This window comes from Cucurbita pepo, chromosome LG14 (assembly GCF_002806865.2).
Source record: "Cucurbita pepo subsp. pepo cultivar mu-cu-16 chromosome LG14, ASM280686v2, whole genome shotgun sequence".
Classification (NCBI taxonomy): Eukaryota; Viridiplantae; Streptophyta; class Magnoliopsida; order Cucurbitales; family Cucurbitaceae; genus Cucurbita; species Cucurbita pepo.
This window is the reverse complement of record NC_036651.1, coordinates 3,577,022-3,598,951: the sequence shown is the minus strand read 5'-3', so window position 1 is coordinate 3,598,951 and position 21,930 is coordinate 3,577,022. Positions and strand designations below refer to the sequence as shown.

The following is a 21,930-nucleotide window of genomic DNA, read 5'->3' as shown; positions in this document are numbered from 1 at the left end:
CCAAAAAAAAAAAAAATCAAGAATAAAAACCACAGCAGTAGGTTTCTTAGAAGGATTACCCACCTGATATGGATGGAACTCTCCTTTGCAGATCGAAGGCTTGAATCTTCAGGTGGAAGCAACTTGCATAAAGCCAACGCTTCCTCAAAGTTACCAGACGCTGTTAGTTGTACAATCTGCAACCCAAAAGACAGTTTCTTACATGTAAACCTCAGAGAAAGATGTTCGTGCTATATCCAGATTTTGGTGCATATAAACCGAATCATCTCTATTTAATAATGCACAATATATCTGAAACTATAACTATCATACTCAAAACATAAAACGATCTAATTTTGTACATATTTCCCTTTTGATAATCGACAACAAAACACAGACATCCCAAACTACAACCGCCCATAATTAACACAATCTTGTAATGGGCTGAGGATCACCTGTGCACCAAGGGGAACAGGGAAGAGGCCATAGGCAGAATTGTCTAAACCAACAACCAGAGCATGATTACTGTCAATAAGATGCCGACCATTTCGAAGGACAATGGTTTGTATCAATGCATATGGAGACCAGAGAGACCGAATCTGCAAGTTTAAAGAACGGAAGAAAATGTAAAGATTTCAGTGACGAAGTGTTTGAAATTGTTTACAGTGGATTAAGGATACCTCAATATATCTTGGCAACAAAGCAATGGCATAGGGCTTCTGTATGACAACGACAGAAGGTGCCTCTGACCAACAAATCCGACCTTCTTGAAGAAGCTTCCCATTTTGGTCCACAAAAACGCCAATGTTATCCTAAAAGTGAGACAAAAGGTGTTTATTCCTTATATATCTAAAGAAAACGACTACTATGTTATTCAGCATTGTTTTTATTTTCAGGTTTGAAAATGATCCAACTGCTGGACTATAATGAACATACCAGCAAACAAGTCCACCTGTTTACTAGAAAAAGTGCATACTCGTGCATAAATAATTGTGTACACAACTATCAGTCAGTGCAGTGCTGCAGTATACTTAAGACATCCAAATTCAAAAACTTCTGCAAATTTCACTCTACCTCTCATTCTAATTGTTTTCTGTAAAAAATATAAACATATTATGTATGAAATACAGCTTTGTCAGTACAAAGTCGTGAAAAATAGAACTTCCATACTCCCAACCTCAACTGCAGGATCCTCCATTCTCCTGCCATAGGCCATCTTTCAAACACATTGCAATCCTATTAGTATGTGTTATTTAGTTGATATGGTATGTTGCGATAGACACCCAACCAATCGGCTGGTTTATATGCAAAATGATGACGAATCCAAAAGCCTTCTCCTTTTATCCTGCCCCTCTAGATTGTCCATACTTGTAATGGTAAATTGCCCTCCCAAGAAGCATTAATCAACTCAAATTACTACCCTATCAAGCTGGACAGAAAAAACCCTACAAACTGCAACTAATTTGAACTTTTTGTTTAATATTTGATTAGGATGCAATAGAATAATATGTAAGAATGAAAAGAAATCTCTTATCTTAAAAAGAATGAAGAGAAGCCTTAACATCGCCATTGCTACTCTTACTTGGTGTGTTACGACATCCTGTTAGAAAATAGTAATTATGGTTTAAACGCTTACTTTGTGTAGGAGTTTTTTATAATCTAGCTTGATTTGGGTTGAGGCTCTCCGCCCCCTCGTAAATTCATGTGTTTGGTAAAATCTCCGACAAAAGAACGTACTTTTGGCCCATTTCAGTTCCATTCCAAATGCACCTCCATCAGTTGCTTACGCAGTAGGCAGTGATAATGGCATTATACATAATTTGTCTCCTCTTCTCTTCCACATATTAGCAAACTTGTCCTCAGCAAACTAACTAAACCGAGAAGTTTTCTAAGATTACTTGTTCTACTTCATATGTGAGGGGTTGACACAACAATATAGCCTTAAGGAGTCGAGAAAAGCCCATAATTCTGGGGCTTTTCGAAGTTCAGAGTATCAAGTTCAAAGCCGTACTTCTAAGAGCGTACCGAGGTTCATGTTTCATCTCTTAAACTGATCCCTTCCATTCTATGGTTACCAGCGATTTAATTCTTAAACTCTGTATTAGCTTTTTCCAAAGTGTAAATTACAGGAAATATGCATACCTTTCCCAGAAGAAGTTCTCCAGAAGGTAGTGATACTACCAGAGGTGGGGCTAACCTTCCAGAAGGAAATACATTAGTCAATGCGCCGCTGGTAGCATTTAANATTGACCAAATCTGCAGGAATATTTCCTGAAAGAAAGAGCTCAATAGTTTGCGTGGGACAGCTTTCAAGAACGGTCATCGAGAATTCCAAGACCAGCATGGGATCAGTTCCACAAATTGTCTGCATGAAAATTGTGTCAAAACTATAGAATTATTAAATTCTAGAGCTTCTGAGACTAGAGCAAGATCAAAATATGGATATCATGCATTGAACACACAAAAGTCCATCTTAAGCTGTCTTCTTTAAGCGGTTGTGAAAACTTACCTTAAGATAGTCAATGATCATTTCGGGTTTGAACTTTTGGGTAAGTTCAGTTTGAGACTCACTGGTTTTTGATTCTTCTACTAATTGATGCAAAAGTTTTAGAGCTTCACGATGCATGGAATTGCATCGGTACAGCTCTAACAGTGCGGAATAATGTTTATTTTTCTGAAGGATCTCTTCACATATTTTGACGTCACAGTAATTCAGGCCTTTTAATAATTCCAAAGCCGCAAATGATTGTCCAGTACAAAGCAGAGCTTGAAGTAGCGCAGTATCCAGTATTGCTGCCATCTCCCTGGCACCAGAGCTGATGGGGATATTCCCTCGTCCCTGCAGACCAAAGATAATTTACAGGAATCTTGATCACTTTACAGGAGTAAGAAAATGGAATCTTTCACGATCAAAACTCATACCCAGAACATGGTGTCACTGTCAGAAAAAATAAATAAACAGACAAAACACGACATACAAAAAGAAACAAATATAGCAGGACTTCACCTTATAAGATTTCTTATACCGGTCTCCAACAGCATCTAAAACTACCTCTTCTGTCCCTTCAGCAGTGGCTTTTTCGATAATATTGTGCCTTTTCTTCTGCAAGAACTTAATTAGAGCCATGAGAGTATTATGGTTAACTTTTTTTGATTCCAATGACGCGTTCCCATCAGATTCCAGTAGTTGGTGTGGAGGTGACTCCATTTCATCTGAAAAACCTGAAGAACCTCCGGAAAGATGAGGATCATCCAAAGTCATATCCATCAATTTCTCTGTTTCAGTAATCAAAGTAGTCTTCGGAAGGGCAATTGAAGGATAAAAGGGAAGCACATAGGTTACATCCACTTGAGATGCCAAAAAATGTTCCATCGCCTCCTCATAGCTCCCATTATCAAAAAGATTGTGAGCATATCTGAAATATAAGACAAAACATATTTGAATGATTTCCAACAGGAGTTATTGGATAGAACATTGAAAGGTCTTGCAAAGTTCTCCTAGAAGAACATAAATATTAACTGCGATAAGGCAATGCAACATGTTCCAAACTTATATAGCATAAAAGTCAAGTAACACGATATCAAAGAACTTTGCTGTGAGCAAATGCTGGGAGGAAGATGGCAGCTGCCTGCTGCAGGTTAGAAGAAATTTAATCCTAGGTGAGTGGCTACCATGACTTGAACTTATTCAATCTGAACCATTTATTATTTATAACGATCCTTATTGACCACTAGGTCAATCGGTCCATCTGTGGAGACCCAAAGTTTCCATGGACCATTGTAGTCAAGGCTATGCTTTGAGACATTTGGTTAGGTAGAAATCAGAGAAATTTAATGATAAATACAGAGAATAGAGATTGGGAGAAAATTGGAGAAACAGCTGAACTTTTTGCTTCTACTTGGCACTATAATTGGTAACTGTGATTCTTTATTGGTTGTTCCAATTTGAGGTCCTTCTGTAAACTCAAGGATTTCGGGGAGTTTCAACTAAATTCTATGTACTTTTCAAATCTGAANACAACAAAACACAGACATCCCAAACTACAACCGCCCATAATTAACACAATCTTGTAATGGGCTGAGGATCACCTGTGCACCAAGGGGAACAGGGAAGAGGCCATAGGCAGAATTGTCTAAACCAACAACCAGAGCATGATTACTGTCAATAAGATGCCGACCATTTCGAAGGACAATGGTTTGTATCAATGCATATGGAGACCAGAGAGACCGAATCTGCAAGTTTAAAGAACGGAAGAAAATGTAAAGATTTCAGTGACGAAGTGTTTGAAATTGTTTACAGTGGATTAAGGATACCTCAATATATCTTGGCAACAAAGCAATGGCATAGGGCTTCTGTATGACAACGACAGAAGGTGCCTCTGACCAACAAATCCGACCTTCTTGAAGAAGCTTCCCATTTTGGTCCACAAAAACGCCAATGTTATCCTAAAAGTGAGACAAAAGGTGTTTATTCCTTATATATCTAAAGAAAACGACTACTATGTTATTCAGCATTGTTTTTATTTTCAGGTTTGAAAATGATCCAACTGCTGGACTATAATGAACATACCAGCAAACAAGTCCACCTGTTTACTAGAAAAAGTGCATACTCGTGCATAAATAATTGTGTACACAACTATCAGTCAGTGCAGTGCTGCAGTATACTTAAGACATCCAAATTCAAAAACTTCTGCAAATTTCACTCTACCTCTCATTCTAATTGTTTTCTGTAAAAAATATAAACATATTATGTATGAAATACAGCTTTGTCAGTACAAAGTCGTGAAAAATAGAACTTCCATACTCCCAACCTCAACTGCAGGATCCTCCATTCTCCTGCCATAGGCCATCTTTCAAACACATTGCAATCCTATTAGTATGTGTTATTTAGTTGATATGGTATGTTGCGATAGACACCCAACCAATCGGCTGGTTTATATGCAAAATGATGACGAATCCAAAAGCCTTCTCCTTTTATCCTGCCCCTCTAGATTGTCCATACTTGTAATGGTAAATTGCCCTCCCAAGAAGCATTAATCAACTCAAATTACTACCCTATCAAGCTGGACAGAAAAAACCCTACAAACTGCAACTAATTTGAACTTTTTGTTTAATATTTGATTAGGATGCAATAGAATAATATGTAAGAATGAAAAGAAATCTCTTATCTTAAAAAGAATGAAGAGAAGCCTTAACATCGCCATTGCTACTCTTACTTGGTGTGTTACGACATCCTGTTAGAAAATAGTAATTATGGTTTAAACGCTTACTTTGTGTAGGAGTTTTTTATAATCTAGCTTGATTTGGGTTGAGGCTCTCCGCCCCCTCGTAAATTCATGTGTTTGGTAAAATCTCCGACAAAAGAACGTACTTTTGGCCCATTTCAGTTCCATTCCAAATGCACCTCCATCAGTTGCTTACGCAGTAGGCAGTGATAATGGCATTATACATAATTTGTCTCCTCTTCTCTTCCACATATTAGCAAACTTGTCCTCAGCAAACTAACTAAACCGAGAAGTTTTCTAAGATTACTTGTTCTACTTCATATGTGAGGGGTTGACACAACAATATAGCCTTAAGGAGTCGAGAAAAGCCCATAATTCTGGGGCTTTTCGAAGTTCAGAGTATCAAGTTCAAAGCCGTACTTCTAAGAGCGTACCGAGGTTCATGTTTCATCTCTTAAACTGATCCCTTCCATTCTATGGTTACCAGCGATTTAATTCTTAAACTCTGTATTAGCTTTTTCCAAAGTGTAAATTACAGGAAATATGCATACCTTTCCCAGAAGAAGTTCTCCAGAAGGTAGTGATACTACCAGAGGTGGGGCTAACCTTCCAGAAGGAAATACATTAGTCAATGCGCCGCTGGTAGCATTTAATATCACGTATTCTCTTCTAATTCCCAAACAAATATTTTCTCCACACCAAGACATTGACTTCACTGTGTCAGGGACACCAAATTCTTTAACCTCTACGAATCCTCGTCCCCCTACAATGCCAAAGAACAACTTAACTTCCTTGCCACAAATTAGAGTTATATCTCGAAGATGCGTAACTTTTATATTGAAATTATTGGCAAATGTTCCTTCAAACTGTCGAATAATTGAACAAGCGTAAAAGAGCAAGAACTGAGACTCCATAACTGGAAACTGTGAGAGGTTAAATCTATTCCACGAAATCCAATTCAAGCTGAAATATTAAACGATGAACTGCTAATTTCCTAAATTCAAATTCGGAGTCTAGGAACTGGCTGAAAAAAAAAAAAAAGGAGCACTGATTGCATAGATAATTACCGTCGTGTCTGAAAATACAGACCCTCTTCTGCCTGGCGAAGCACAGGAAACCTCGGCGATCGTCCCAGGAATACACATTGGCACCCTTGGCCTTGGTAATTACAGCAAGAGTTTCCAAATTGGGAAGTTTGTGAAACGCGATTGACTCGGAGAGAGTCAAAAGGAGCTCCCTGGAATCAATGACCTTCATTGACACCAAAGACCGCCGGGAGAATCCTGTGACGTTCTTCTCCAGTACATATGGTTCCTTTTGCAGCTCCATCGACATGGAGTGGAAATCAGACGTCGGAGATCGGTCGGAACCGGAGGATTTCGGGGAGTAAATGCGGAGAGATCCATCAGAACAACCGATTAAAAGCTTGGAGCCGTAAGACTCGATGGATTCGATTTTGGAGGGATTATCCTTGAGTAGCTCGAAGGAATCGTAAGCACTGTGCACCATCTCGTCTTCTCAATTAGAACATCTTCGACTGCAGTTCCCAACAAATCAAATCCACCCGAGTTCGATCAAAGCCCCTTTCAATTAAAGGGGTTTAGCTCACGCATTAAAAATTTCCTCAGCTACCTAAACTTTTAAAAATTCTAATAATACTTTTAAAATTAATTTTTTTAAGAAAAAATTAAAAAAAAAATTACTCTAAATCAAGACGACTCTCCACAATACTATCAATATTGAGTACTTTATTTTGGGCTTCCCAAAAAACATCACCTCAATCCGCTCCGCACTTGGCTACCCAGCGCTTACCGTGGGTAGATCAAGGGTAGATCTCTGCCCTTGATAAATGAATCAATACTTTCTACTCGAGCTCCAGCTCTTTGATTGAATTTGATTCTGCTTTCAAGACGAAACAAATGAGACGTATTTATTTTCATAGCAAACCGGTGAGACGGAAGATTTTCAGTCCTCTAAACTCATGATCATTCCATAAATTAGTCGATATGGGACCTTCATCTAACACCCCCGAATAAAGTACACCTCCCCTTAATCGAGTCTTGACTTCTTCTCTTTTGGAGTCTTAGTATTATTTGATTATAACCCTATGATCATTTCTTAGCGAATGTGGGACTTTCATCCAAGGATACGATCGTAAAAAAAAAAAAAAAAAAACTAATATTTTAGGGTTACAAAAAAGAAAAGCCTATTTAAATGTGTATTAACACCGAGGATTATTTAAAAAATAAGGAGATAAATGGATCGAATTCAAAATAAACTTGTTAAATATTAATAGGTAAATGATATTAATTTTTTGTCCATATATTTACATTTTGTTAATATTTCCACGTATTTATGAGTTTTATGTTGACATAATCATTGAATTAATACTTTCATTATATCTCGGTGAAATTGATCAAACATAAAAAAAAATAAAAATGTCATTTATATGAATATAATATAAAAATAAGCATATTATAAATGTAAAATAAAAGTACACATACAAATGATATGGAACAATATGATAAAATACATGAATATTCAAAACACACAATAATTATGGTTATAATATAGCTGCAAACAACCAACCAAGCTTAGGGGGAAGAAGAAGTTGCAGGAGGAGGAGATAAAAATGGGATGGAAGGGAATGAAGTCGGAATGGTAGGAATTGATGGAAAGCTCGGGAGCGGAGGCAACGCTACCCCGCTCGGGATGTTCACCGGGACGCTCGGAAATGGAGGGAGATTAACCTTAGGCAATGTGGGTTGTGGTAAATTTGGAAGAGTAGGCAATGACGGTATCCCTGTTGGAACCGTTGGCAAGTTCGGCAACAGGGGCGGAGTAATTTGCAAAAGATGGCGAGCAGCTTGACCCATGTCGATGCTCGAAAGAGCCAAAGTAGCCATGAAAGCAATGATCAAGAACTTGGAAGAAGTCATTTTTTTGTTCAATTGGAGGAGATGATTTTGAAGCTTCTGTAAGATGGTGATATATATAGGTTGGAGATTTAGGGTAATTTGGTCGCCATTGATATGATCCTGAAGAATTAGCTCACCAACTAAGTGACAAATTCCCATGAAATTGGAAATTAGATCACCAAAGTTAGATCAAGGAGAGGACGGTTAGGTCAACTAATAAAACGGTAAATTTAGGGTTTTTAATTAGTTATTTTGTAATTTTTTTAATTTATAAATGTTTATTAAAATTTTAGTGGAAAATCAATTTCAAATTTTTAAAAATTAGGTTGAAATTTTATTATAAAACAATAAATAAAAATAACCTTTTTAAATAAATAAATAAATAACACTCGGTAGAATTTCATTTTTTTTATTACTAAAGTGATTTTTTTCTCTATTAAAACAAAAAATAGACTAATTATAAAACAAATCTCCTATAAAACATATCTGAATATTCAGTTAAATATTCTGAATTATTAAAGATTTTATTTATGAAAAAATCCTTATTTATATCTGAATATTCAGTTAAATATTCGAAATAATTAGAGATTTTATTTATGAAAAATTTTCATTTAAATAAAGAATGAATAAGAGAGTTAAAAAGATTTTTTTTTAATTGAATATAGTCTTCGTTCATACTTAATTTCTCACATTTTTACTTCATTTTATAAGAATATAATATTGAAATTTTTGAAAGAATAGTTAATTTATTAAGATATTTTTTTATTTTTTTAATAAGAATTATATTGAATAATAGAAATTATCTTTTAATCTTTTTAAAAAACAAAATATAGTTTTAAAAATATATTTTAAAATGAAAGAAAAATCTTAGAAACTCCATAAATAAATAATATATATATATATATATATATATATAGATATATTATATGCCCATCGTCCCCTGAACCGGTCTAGCAAATAGATTTCTGAGATTTCACGGTGAACGGGTTCGTCTTGAAAACCCTCATACCATCTCCGCTGTGCTTAGGTCAATGTCAGATTACAGCAATCCTTCGTTCAATTCATCTCCATTATCTGCGTTTCACGTATGATTTGCAATCGTTCTCTCTTCTCGGTCAATCAAGCTCTCTCTCTTCAGATTTCAACGGTTTAAGGTCAAGTGCTCCTTCGAGGTAATTCGATATCTCTAGTATTTTGTTGGATCTCTGGATTTTCTCTCATCCTTTCGCAGTATCTTATGGTTCAATTGCCTCCTCGCCTTGATCGCACTTTCCTTCGGTCGCTCATGGCTGTCGTATAGCCGTCGATGGTGTTCCATTGATTTCTGTATTAAGGTGTTCTTGATTTCCATTTAGAGATTTGTTCTCGGTTTGATTCCGCTGGAGTCCTGGAAGATATTCACGGCAGTTTTATAGCTCCCATTATTGGCTATTTCTTAAAGTTTAATTCGTGACCTGCCCTAAGTTTGGTTTGATTTGTGCGAACATTGATTTTGATCTTTCTGCGTGTGTTTATGGTCTACTGTACTCTGATGTAATTTTAAACTTTTTGATATCTCTCTTGTTTGGTATTGTGGTTTTTGTTGCTATACGTCGTGCGAATATGGTTTCTGCTGATGTTATCATTATTGTAACCGATGAGGTTTTTAGATTCGTAATGGCTGTAGTATTGATTATGTTTATGGTATTCTCTGATATCCTTGGTTCTGACTATGGATTTTGGGCACTAAAAACTACTACAGATCAACATCAAGGTTTTATAAACAGTTTTGCTACTTTTCAGGACGGGAGGGCAAGTCTAGGAATCACAGATTCTGGTGCCAGAGGCTTCAAAACATGGCAGATCTAGAAAATTTACTTCTTGAGGCTGCAGGAAGAACTAAGTCATCAGGGAGAAATCGACACTCTCATCCACCATCACGAAGACAGCGTGAAGGTTCATATTCTGATGCTGGAAGTGACTCGAGGGATGATGACTCAGATGATGAACGTGGTTATGCGAGCAGGAAGCCATCTGGATCTCAGGTTCCTCTGAAGAAGAGGTTAGATCCTAATGAGAGGGATGATGATGTGGGCAGCCCAGAAGAAGGGGAAGACGAAGATGTTGGTTCAGAACATGAGGGTGACAGCAGTGATGAATCTGATGTTGGGGATGATCTTTATAAAGATGACGATGACAGGCGAAAGCTTGCTGGTATGTCTGAACTTCAAAGGGAGATGATTCTTTCAGACAGAGCATCGAAGAAGAATGATAAGCATTTATATGAAAGCTTGAGATCTAAGATGGATAAAGGGAAGGCTGCCCCGTCTCGGAAAGAAAATCCTCCTCTCCCATCATCTCGTATTAGATCGTCAGCCCGATCTGCTGATAGAGCAGCTGCAAAGGATGATGCTTTAAATGAATTGCGTGCAAAAAGGTTGAAGCAGCAGGACCCCGAGGCTCACCGCAAATTGAGAGATACATCTAGAGGAAACGCAAATAATCGAAGGTTCTCACCAACAAAGCGAAAGCCCTTCACTGCTCCTAGTTTGAGTAGCTCAAGCCAAAGTGAAAGTGAAAGTAGGTTTCAAAGTGACGATGAAGGATCTACAGGAGATGGTGGAATGATTGACAGTGACGATGAAAGAACCATGCCTGGTTCAAATGGGCCAACATTTGATGATATCAAGGAAATTACTATTCGTAGATCAAAGCTTGCAAAATGGTTAATGGAGCCATTCTTTGAGGAGTTGATAGTTGGATGCTTTGTGAGAGTCGGAATCGGGAGATCAAGATCCGGGCCTATCTACAGGCTCTGCTTGGTGCGCAATGTTGATGCAACAGAACCCGATCGTCAGTATAAACTCGAGAACAAAATCACGCATAAATATCTTAATGTTATTTGGGGAAATGAAAGTTCTGCTGCCAGATGGCAAATGGCTATGGTTTCGGACTCTGGTCCACTCGAGGATGAATATAAACAGTGGGTGAAGGAAGTAGAGCGAACGGGCGGTCGGATGCTGAGCAAGCAGGATATCTTGGAAAAGAAGGAAGCTATACAGAAAGCCAACAACTTTGTGTACTCAGCAGCCACAGTGAAGCAGATGTTGCAGGAGAAAAAATCTGCCTCATCAAGGCCATTAAATATTGCAGCTGAGAAGGACCGACTGCGGAATCAGATGGACGTAGCACTAAGCAAAAACAATGAAGCCGAGGTGGAGAGGATCAAAGCAAAACTGCGCCAATTAGACGCATCCAGGAGGTCACAAATGAAAGATGCCAAGGCTATTAGGTTATCTGAGATGAACAGGAAGAATAGGGTGGAAAACTTCAAGAATGCATCCGAACTAAGACCCACGAAAGATTTGAAAGCCGGTGAGGCTGGTTATGATCCCTTCTCTAGGAGATGGACGAGGTCGAGGAATTATTATGTTTCAAACGCTGGTCAAGTCGATGGGGCTGCCGAGGCAGCTGGAAACAATGACAATATAACTCCTGCATTAGAGAGTACTGGAACAGGATCTGGAGAAGCTGGCGTGGCAGCTACCGCAGCAGCTTTGGAAGCTGCTGCTGGTGCTGGAAAGTTGGTCGATACTAACGCTCCGGTAGATGGAGGAACAGAATCAAACTTGCTGCACAACTTCGAGCTACCTATATCATTGACTGTGCTTCAGAAATTTGGCGGCGCTCTGGGAGCTCAAGCTGGGTTCTTAGCAAGGAAACAAAGGATAGAAGCCACAGTTGGGCGTCAAGTCCCTGAGAATGATGGTAGGCGGCATGCACTGACACTCACGGTTAGCGACTACAAGAGAAGAAGAGGGCTTCTTTGAAACTCAATAGTCTGTTCTGATCTTCAAGGTAAGTGCTAGACGCTCCCTTAACTTTTAGCAACATGGTCTGCCTGATTGTGGGAAATACTGGAAGAGATCTCTGTTTGCTTCTGATTAAAGATCTCTTAGTAAAAGATTATATCCAATGAGTGGCACGGTGAACACTCCTCTGTTTCTTCTTCTTAGGGTCAAATTTAATTCACAATTTTTTAAGCATAGTTTCGTCTTGATCTATCATCTACCTTTAGAGCTCATATCTTGTGTACGTAGCAATGATAATTGTATAGGCTCTCATTCATTTTGGTGTCTCTATTTTTCGTTAGTGTGATTATTGCATTTTATTTATTTATTTATTACTTTGAAGAAAACATAATAATTGTATCCAATTAAACTTTGTCTAAAATTCTATGTTCAAATACCCTTAATTTTCATAATAATTGTATCCACTTAAATTCTAAACTTTTATAAACAACCCATTTAAATTCTCATTACTAATTATTATTATTATATTATTATTTTTTGTTTAATTTCTTTTTAAATCAACTTAAAACCCCGGACTCAAATATTATATCTAACTCAAAAAATATTCATAAACATTGTAGTTTGGAGATAATCTATAAAATGTTAACATACAATTTTCGTTCAATATAAAATGTTGATATATAATTTTTGAAATATTTTTTGTAATTTTTTTTTTATAAAGTGCTATTTTAAAATTTTTATTGATATTTTTTAGAACAATATAAAAAATTTCTAATTAAAATGTATTTTTGGAGATTTTTTTTAAAAAAATTAAAGATTATTTTTGAAATAAATTAGTAAGTTTGTATTTTTTTTATTAGTTTAGTAAAATTTAAATGAATAATTAAAGAATGTGTGTGAGTAGGGCAGTCATTAAGGACAAACATGGGAAAAAGGTAAAAATCGCGGACTCACGGGTACACAATTAGCGGGAAACATTCGGGCGGCGAAATTAGAACCTTTTCTGGACAGTGACATACAGTTCTGTCACCCATTAATTTAACCAAGATTTCAATTAGCCACCATACGTGTTTCTCTCTTACTGGACCGTGACGCTATTTTTAGCGGTGACCGATATGCTTGAAGTTTAAACCATTTTAGACCCACTGACCTGTTATATAAGTTCAGAGTCATCGACAGAAGAATAAAGAAGAAGAAGAAGAAGAAGAAGAAGAAGAAGAAGGATGACGCTGGGGCTTATCAATGCGAACCCGGTGGTTCACGCCAAGAAGGAGCGGATCGCTCGCTCCGAGGACTTTCACGGTGACGACGCCGTTGATCCTCTCGAAATCTATGATATCCTTTTCTTAATTGATCGTGTTTTTTGACCGAATTTTTAGTTCTCCTTTCATTTTCTCTTCAGGTCTATTTTCACCGTGATTCTCGAGCTCAATTCTGATTAGGAAGTTATTAGGTGTTGTTTTAGTCTATTTTTAGAGGATTCTTTTTTTGTTTTTTGTTTTTAAATTTTCTGGCGCTTTCTTTGTGGCCGAACGAGTGATTTTTTGGCTGATTTTGTGAAAATTGAGTTTTCTCGTTTCTTTTGGAATCTGTTATTTGATAGTCAATTTGCAAATTTCTTGTCCTTGACTCGAATTTTGGCACATTTCGTGAGGGATATTAGAGATCCGGAGCATCCGTATTCGTTAGAGCAGCTTAGTGTTCTTTCAGAGGAATCGATCACCGTTGATGAGAAGCTAGGGCGTATCCTGTAAGCAGAACCGAAATAGTTCCATTACTTCTCTGCCTCTTTGATTTTGAGAGGCAATTTGAGATTATTGATTTCTAGTCATATTGATTTAACAAACTCATTGCCAAAGACTCCTAGTCTAGGGAAGTTTGATTGAAATGCCTTCAGCTTCAAATTCCTAAATCGTTTGCTGAATTAATGTTTATCTCACAGGATTACTTTCACTCCGACTATCCAGCATTGTAGTATGGCGACTGTGATTGGCCTCTGTCTGAGAGTGAAACTTAAACATTTCTTCCCCCCACATTACAAGGTCAGATCACATTCCTTTCCTTATCAATAGACTTAAAGCTTTGGAGTACTGCTTCTTCATTTTCAGTTATACTCTCTACTTGATGCAATCACCAGATACTGATGACATTTGTGTTTTATGTATGGATATGAATTCGAGTTTGAAGAAGTTTGTTGGCTTTTGAAATAAATGGTCATGATAATAGTGCGCTTGTGTTCCATCTCACTTGCCAGTACCGTTTGGATGTAACTTTTAGATATGTTCTTTTGGTGCCTGTTTGATAAACTTGATGGATTATGCATATTAGGTAGCCGTCTAACGAAACTGTGGAAGAACTTATTATTCAAGAAACCAAATTATTGATGAAAGCACATANAAAAAAAAAAAAGAATAACAATTTAAATTTAAAAAAAAAAAAAAATCCCACAGTCCTGTTTAAATTTTTATTTATTGTTTTTACTTTTAAAACTTATTTGGAAAGGTATCTTGGTCTTGCTTTTCATGTAAGTTATACCTAAAATAATTAATTATTTTTTATTGACAATATAAGAAAAACGAAATATAGAAAAGGTTTCTTTCTCTTTTATTTTAAATTTATCATCTCAATTTCAAAAAACACACGTATACACATTAAAAATACAACCTCTGTAGTTTAGTTTGTGCAGATAACTAGAATTTATAGGACTTATTTGTGAATTCTGTTGTAATAACAAGAGACAATCATCTATTCAATTCAAATGAATCCCTGTACAAGACTTTTGTTCAATGTTCATTTAATTTCATGTTTGAATATATATGATGGCAAAAGGCTGAATTACTTTATTATCTTATTAGCTGATCTGATATAATCATGAAATCAACTTGAACAATTTGAATCTTGCTCGAGTTTAGATCATCCACTATGTTTGCTTATTATAGAATTTGCAGGTTGACATCAAAGTGTCTCCAGGATCCCACGCAAATGAAGAGTCAGGTGAGATTAAAACATTCTAAGGTGTTATTAGATCTAGATACCCATTGGAGAAAAGACCATGACATCAAAGATTGAACTTGTTAGAACCTTAAATATTTGATAACGAATATTTCTAATGAAGGGTATTAATATTCGACATTGGTTGAATCACCATTAGTTTGGTTCTATTCTATTATAATCAAATAATTGTGCATAACGGAACTGAATTCACTCTATTTGAGTGAGTTCAGTTTGGTAAATTAGGTTCGTTCAGTGTTTTTATATCCTTAGTTTTCTACTTCTAGTTACCGCTGACAGTCTCGTGCATTGTGTTTTCTGATCTTTAAATTTGTTCTGTTTTGTTCTTTGTTTTTGGCGGTGAAAGAACAGTTAATAAGCAGCTAAATGACAAAGAGAGAGTTGCAGCTGCTTTGGAGGATCCAAATCTGCGTCAGCTTGTAGATGAATGCCTGGATTCTAGTGAGTTCTGAATAAATCAAATATCATCGTACAGATGATAAGAAAAAAGGTAGTTCCCTAATGTTACAAAATAGAGGTTAAAGTATATAAACTACCCCTTAAAATCTCAGACTTAAAGTTCTACTCTTTACTTTTAAATTTCAAAATTGGTCAGTAAATATAGAAACATATAGAAACATATGGATACATATAGATACATAGATCTATATATAGCTATCTAGTTATATAGATCTCTATACATTTATTATATAGATCTCTATATCGATATATATCTATATAATATATATAGATATCTATAGATCTATATATAAATATCCATATATAAAAAATGATTTCAGTTATTTCAATGATGCTCCTATTTTTTTTTTATACCTATCATATAGGTATCTATATATCTATATATAAATATCCATATAAAAAAATGATTTCAGTTATAAATATATCCATATATATCCATCTATATCCATTTCTATATCTGTTATATAGATATCTATAGATCTATATACAAAGATCCATATATAAAAAATGATTTCAATCATAAATATATCCATATATATCTATATGTATCTATTATATAGATATGTATATATATATATATATATATATAGATAGATAGATGATGAAATTGATGCAATAGTTGAAATAAAAATTAGAATGTGTATTTGATATATATATTTTTTATTATTATTATTCTCCCTCTCCGGTAATGAAATTCTTAATTGGCTGAAAAAAAAAAAAAAAAAAAAAAAAAAAAGAAGTTCAACACACTATTGGGTACTTCAATTTTGATTCAAACCAATCAGCTTTACATGAAATGGGGAAGTGGATGTGTTTAGATTCTTCTAAATTTATTTGCTATTTCTCCGTCTATTATGAGAATAGAGTTATTTCTGGCTGCCAGGTTATTCTTTGAGTCCGAGTATTCAATACTATTTCTAATTTTTAAAAATTGGAGATTTCTTTTTATGTGCACATTACTTGATAAGAATTTTGAATTTGCAGGTTGAGTTTGTATAACTTAAAGTGGGTGAAGGAAATCTCGCTTGCTATGTGAGTTTAGGTTTAACCAACTTCAATTTACTTAATAATTTTACTCTTTTTAAAAGACTTTTGAGTGAGTGATATGTTTGAGGATATTATTCTAAGCTAAGGGGATGATATTTTTAAGATATAAATAGGAAAATAATGAGCTTTGGTATATGACTGTGTTATCAACTATTTTGAGCAATTGATATTCATATCATAACCTACAAGATAAGTAGTCAAAGTATCTTATTAGGATTAATTTGCTCTTTAAATACATTTTATAGGGAAAAAGAAAACTAATTATCTAGTTTAAGTACTCATTGGAGACAGTTAAAAAGAGATTCGTGTCTATATATTATGTCTAATAGGTTTAAATTTTAAAAAGTACTATAGATTATTATGTTTAACTAGACTAAATTTTAACACGTATTATGTTTTAAAAATAAATATTCCGTAGTAAAATTTTATTATATTTTTTATTAAGTCAATTTATTCAACATTTTTTTTTTCAAGATTAATATAATATATTAAATTTAACGTGAAACATTATTGAATTTTATTTAATAGTCTCATTAATTTTTGTCTTAACAATTAAATATATGTTTAATACATAAAAACAAAGAATAACGTGAAGTATATATCTGCAATTTAATTGTTGAACCAAGACTTTTTTTTTTATATAAAATTAATTTGTATCTGAATTTTTCTTTTTTTTTTTTTTATAAAAAAAGGAACAAAATTCTAACTTATTCCAAGTGTTCTAAAAATTCAAATAATAGATAAATATAATCATTGCAAATTTTTTTTTTTTTTAATGGAAGGTGAAACATTTACCTTCTTTCACCCCCAACGTCCTTGAATTTTTTTATTAAAGATGGTAATAATTAAATTATTAATTTTTGTTCGTCATCCACTTGGGTTGTTTGGATTTTCAAAAGCAAATATTAGGTTATGATACTTTTTCTGCTAGTTTTTTTTAGTAACATGGACGGTTATTGGGCATTTTCTTATTAATTTTTGGACAATCCTAAGTTGGAAGGTGGAATCTGAGACTTGAATATACCTAAATTCATTATACCAAGTGGGTTTGTAATGCAATGCACCTAAAACATTAAAGATAAGGTTCCTCTCTCTATAATGTATTATAAATAAATAGATGGAACAAGTAAACAAGTTATGAGTTTCTTTTTTCTTTTAAAGAGAGGCCTGCTAAATTATTGGGCTTTGTTGACCTCCTAAGTTAACATAAAACTACAAAACAAAAGGTTCCTTCAGTCTCATAGGTTTAGTTAGCAGAAACAGAAACTATTACCTATGGATGGCTACTAGCTCCTTTGCATTATTATTTTAGTTTCAAAATGCTGTAAAGGGGAGGCATGAGACATACCAGTTAGTTAGTTTGTTGCAGTAATGGGCTCTGGTGCAACTTCTGGGCCAGAAGAAGGCCCATTTGTGATATGGTGGGCCTTCTCATCAAGGCCCCACACTTGTGCAGCTTTAAGCTCGTCTTGGGCCATCATCTGAGAGAACTGCTGGTGATCATACTCGAGTGTGGCTTTACCTCCAAAAACACTGGGAAGGTTTTCCATGTCGAAGTATGATTTCATCAGCTCCACGCTTCCTTTGTCTTTGGGATTTACAAACTTTACCTTTTGAGATGTCTTTGGATCTAAGAAATACTTGATGGCCTATAAAAAATTGGAAAAGGATGGCTAATATTGATGAATTTGAAAAAGAAATGTGATATATAACTGAATGGAATTAAAGAGCAGAGCTTACCTTCCAGAAGGCTTGAAAAATCTTGGGTGGATTGTAGAGGAATGCAACGGCGAGTCTCTCGGGGTAATGGTTCTGCAAGATATTGATAACATCGGAGGCTATTTTGACGGAGACATTGGTTTTCATTGTAAATCCGGTGAAATCTATTAACCAACACATTTGTTCTTGACCCTCAACAAGGTTCAGAATCGCATTCTCTAGAAGATAGACTAGATGCCGCACGCTAACTTCTGATGGAGTTGTGTTCTGAAATTATTTAAAAGTGGGTACTGGAAATAGTCAGAAAGTGAAATGCCAAAAAAAAACAAAACAAAAAGATCAGCACTTATAAATATCAATTGAATGAAAGTCACAAAGGGAATGATAATGAGTTTATATTCAAATAATACTATCTCGTCGGGGTGAGGTCTCTTGAGAAGTCAAAAACAAAGTTACTAGAATTTATGCTCAAACTGGACAAAATCATATGAAGAGTCGTGTTCATCTAACAAATTGGACCACTTCTATACTTTATTTTTTTAATTCAAGTGTCTATTGTTTATTCCTTTTTTCAATTTACACAGGAGAAAAAGATTTAAATATTTAAATATGGCTATAAATATTTCAACTAGTTGAATTACATTTAGGTTGAAAAGTACCTTAGAGTTTTTTTTTTTTTTGTTTTTTCTATTCGAACTTTTATACACGATTTTTTTATTGGTATGTTAAAAAAATAAACATATTGTGATTTAACATGGTTTGTTTTATTTAAAAAAAAAAAAAAAAAAACTGAATTTTGAATAGTTATTATGAGAAAATAAGAGTTCATGATGACATTAAAAATTACAAGGAAAAGTGGGGACCAGCAAATATACCTGCATTCCAGGTCTCATTATGAGCACAGATCTTCCCTGTCGATCGCAAAAATTTGCTCTCGACACTTTTCCAGTCTCGCCTTCAAATGCTACTTCATGCTGTATCAGAAAAATGCTTCTTAAAATTCCATGGAATGCAACAATGCACGTACGAGTAAATTTCATAGAGAAAAATATGACAATAAAAATGAACTAAAAGGGGAAAAAAAAAAAAAAAAAAATATCCACTACATTCATAGCAAGGTCATCGGGAATCGAAGTGCAAAGAATAAAATTTAGAAAACTAAATTTTTTGTTAGATGTTTGAGGGATACAAAGTTGTATAATTCAACTTACCCAACGGATTTCTTCGGGCTTGTAAGCTGCCCTCCACTTGAGCGTCTCTTCTAGCATTTTCCTTGCCTTCTCAACATTCCAGTTTCGAGCTATCAAATATCTCCTCAGACATGCATCGGTGCAATACTTTGAACTTCGACTAGACAGAGGCCCAAGAGCAGCCCTTAGTTCATTGATCTGTACGGGAAAAATAGTTAGTTACGCCTTTCTTCATAAAACAGAATTAAATTATTTCACCCTTAAGTATTCATATATTTCTAATCCTGTTCTTAAAGTTCTTTTCGTCTTATAGTATCTGAGTCAAGAACTGCACAAACTTGTGCGAATGAAAACAGCTCTTATATCTGAAAACTTGATGCGTAACTCGCCATAAGAAGAACGGACATGAAGGATAAAATTGATAAAAGTACATAATTATCTATAATTCATGAAAATTATTAGTTTGGATGGGGACGGTGGAATCTGGTCAGGAGGCTATAAAGATGTTAAGAAAATTAAATTTGAGATGGGAAATGATATTTCAACGCAAGGATACTAATTTACCTGACCCCAAGACTTCAGAACTTTAATTTCCCCTGAAAATAATAACACCCAATCTATACTTTGGCTTCAATATATTTAGATAAGTTTCCAGAGATGCGAGAAAGGAACAAAAACAATCACGGTATGATTTTTATCCAACCGTTCAATCTAACAACATGAAAGCTATTGTTGATAAGAATTAACTGGATTGTTACCTTCCCGTCTTCTTGTGTAGAATCATTATCACGGTGATTATGACTTTGAGAATGCTTCTTTGAACGAAACATATCAATCAGCAATGGAGCACAATGTGCAGCAAGAAAAACCTACAAATAAAGCCATTAATTAAACTTCTGTGGCTATTTGAGTGAGGATTGATATCAGAATCTGGAGCTTTAGATATTAAGAACACCATTACCCACAATGATCGGATTAGATTAAATAAAACCATGATGCTATTATTTAAAGAGTCCTTAAAGCATTCTTCATTAGTAATATTAATAGGGACAAAAATAAAACGTGAAGGATTGGACATTGTCAAATTAAAAGCCCACGACTCGAATATTTCTATACTTCAAATTACAAAAGAAAACAAAGGTTTTCCCCAAACAATTGTAGCAATACAATTGAAAAAAGAAAAAAATGGTGAGAAGTTACAGGAAAATCATTTGGAGCCTGCGGATTTTTGAATCTACATTGTGAAGGCTTCCACGACTGTTTTTCCTAAAATTCCTAATCGGTAGCAATATCGGCCGCTGTTTGTATCTTCAAGATCTCTTAATCCAATTTTAAGTCGCACAGTTTTATGCCAGTCTGTTCAGGACTCAGAACAGGCAACAGGCAACAGACAACAGATAATCCAATCCATAAATGGAGGGAATGGTATCCTACACAACAACATACTGCAAGACCGCAAAATTAACTACCGGTATGTATAAATAAATCGATAGGCATTCCCTATTTGAATCAAGCAATACTAAATGAAAATTTAACCATCTGAAGAACATAATCAACGAGATCGATCCTAATCCTTCAACTCCATCGGAAACGAATCTAGAATCACAGAAACAGAGTCTTACACAAATGTCCGAAATCCAAACAACAAAATCGACTCCGTTGACCGTAACAGGGGATTGAAAAACAAACAAACCGATAAAACCGGAAAAGTCCAGAAAAAGACAGTAATTAGAGAATCCAATCCAGGACAAGCTAAAGTGATCGAGAGTCAAAACCGATAAAACAATAATCATCCACGCAAAACTCGGTAACAATCAGATCTACTCCAAAACACACGCACAAGTAGAGCGGAAAGAAGAAATCGCAAGATTCCAAAACCACAACAGAATAGTAGGAGAGAATTTACAGAAAACGCACCTGAAGCAAGTAGAGGGCTAAGAAACCAAAAGCGGAAACTCCTTCAGCAAAAACAAAGATCAATTAAAATACTAATAAATCGAATCCATTGGTTGAATGCTATGATTCTTCTTCCTTACAAAGGTGGTATAAGGTCGTTGTTCTTGTTACGGAAAAAGAACGCGTTGCAGAGACGGTGAGAGAGAAGCTACACGTGAAGAAACCGTAGCTGTGCCACCAGAAATCAATGGAGGCCACGATTTCCTCGTCAGCGAAAGTGCGGAGAAGAAAATGTGCAGTTGGCGTTTGGAGGTTTATATAGGAGTTTTAAAGTGGGGTCCACTAGCTAGTTGTTAGAACCCAAAATCACCATCACGCTAAGACTTCTGTTGGGCTTTCTTTTCTTTTCCTCTTTTTTACCCAAAATAATTTTTATTATCTTAAGTAATATATATATATATATATATATATATATATATTTTTTTTTTTTTTTTTTACTGAACCACACGACGGTAAAATGTCTCTTTTTCCTCGTGGATTGATTGGGTCCACAAATTTTTTACTTTGTTTACCTAATACCAATTTCAACTTCACTAAGCAGTCTAACATGCTTGCGTTCTAACTTAAAAATTTGTATCACACTTTTTTCAACTTAAAATTTAGTTAAAATTTGTAATAAATTTGTTAGAAATCA

The 21,930-nt window shown here is 35.0% G+C and overlaps 5 protein-coding genes across 11 annotated transcripts in view; 2 read left to right on the top strand and 3 right to left on the bottom strand.

Moving 5' to 3' along the window:
* Positions 1 to 6,802, bottom strand: part of LOC111809679 (vam6/Vps39-like protein) — an 11,407-nt gene extending 4,605 nt beyond the window's left edge. The window contains exons 1-6 of one of the 2 annotated variants that reach the window (XM_023696059.1): positions 6,272 to 6,802; positions 5,854 to 5,967; positions 2,122 to 2,219; positions 660 to 791; positions 435 to 578; positions 64 to 176 (exon numbers count right to left, since the gene is read on the bottom strand). In XM_023696059.1, the coding sequence (XP_023551827.1) occupies positions 64 to 176; positions 435 to 578; positions 660 to 791; positions 2,122 to 2,219; positions 5,854 to 5,967; positions 6,272 to 6,713 (1,043 nt within the window). In that variant the 5' untranslated portion in view covers positions 6,714 to 6,802. Of the gene's footprint in view, positions 1 to 63; positions 177 to 434; positions 579 to 659; positions 792 to 2,121; positions 2,220 to 4,068; positions 4,213 to 4,293; positions 4,426 to 5,755; positions 5,968 to 6,271 lie in introns of both variants that reach the window. The other variant, XM_023696060.1, reaches the window with a different exon arrangement.
* A 996-nt stretch (positions 6,803 to 7,798) lies between these two features.
* LOC111810410 (protein PELPK1-like) lies at positions 7,799 to 8,143 on the bottom strand. Its single transcript, XM_023697116.1, has one exon. The coding sequence runs from the start codon at positions 8,141 to 8,143 to the stop codon at positions 7,799 to 7,801; it is 345 nt and encodes a 114-aa protein (XP_023552884.1).
* Positions 8,144 to 9,067: 924 nt separating this feature from the next.
* Positions 9,068 to 12,253, top strand: LOC111810388 (protein RTF1 homolog). Its single transcript, XM_023697094.1, has 2 exons — positions 9,068 to 9,294; positions 9,905 to 12,253. Exon 2 carries the CDS (start codon positions 9,958 to 9,960, stop codon positions 11,929 to 11,931), a length of 1,974 nt encoding a protein of 657 aa, XP_023552862.1. The 5' UTR covers positions 9,068 to 9,294; positions 9,905 to 9,957; the 3' UTR covers positions 11,932 to 12,253.
* An 845-nt stretch (positions 12,254 to 13,098) lies between these two features.
* Positions 13,099 to 16,566, top strand: LOC111809761 (protein AE7-like 1). Its single transcript, XM_023696168.1, has 6 exons — positions 13,099 to 13,248; positions 13,558 to 13,663; positions 13,856 to 13,955; positions 14,862 to 14,907; positions 15,277 to 15,415; positions 16,369 to 16,566. Exons 1-5 carry the CDS (start codon positions 13,137 to 13,139, stop codon positions 15,375 to 15,377), a joined length of 465 nt encoding a protein of 154 aa, XP_023551936.1. The 5' UTR covers positions 13,099 to 13,136; the 3' UTR covers positions 15,378 to 15,415; positions 16,369 to 16,566.
* Positions 16,567 to 17,498: 932 nt separating this feature from the next.
* LOC111810697 (phosphatidylinositol transfer protein 3-like) overlaps positions 17,499 to 21,930 on the bottom strand; it is a 7,868-nt gene continuing 3,436 nt past the window's right edge. For 2 of the 6 annotated variants that reach the window (XM_023697450.1, XM_023697452.1), the window contains 5 exons: positions 20,099 to 20,209; positions 19,362 to 19,538; positions 19,026 to 19,124; positions 18,172 to 18,417; positions 17,617 to 18,080 (listed from right to left, as the gene is read on the bottom strand). In XM_023697450.1, coding sequence (XP_023553218.1) covers positions 17,787 to 18,080; positions 18,172 to 18,417; positions 19,026 to 19,124; positions 19,362 to 19,538; positions 20,099 to 20,170 — 888 coding nt within the window. In that variant the 5' untranslated portion in view covers positions 20,171 to 20,209 and the 3' untranslated portion in view covers positions 17,617 to 17,786. Of the gene's footprint in view, positions 18,081 to 18,171; positions 18,418 to 19,025; positions 19,125 to 19,361; positions 19,539 to 19,904; positions 19,937 to 20,098; positions 20,210 to 21,257; positions 21,546 to 21,930 lie in introns of those variants that run through there. The other 4 variants (XM_023697449.1, XM_023697453.1, XM_023697451.1 and 1 more) reach the window with 4 other exon arrangements.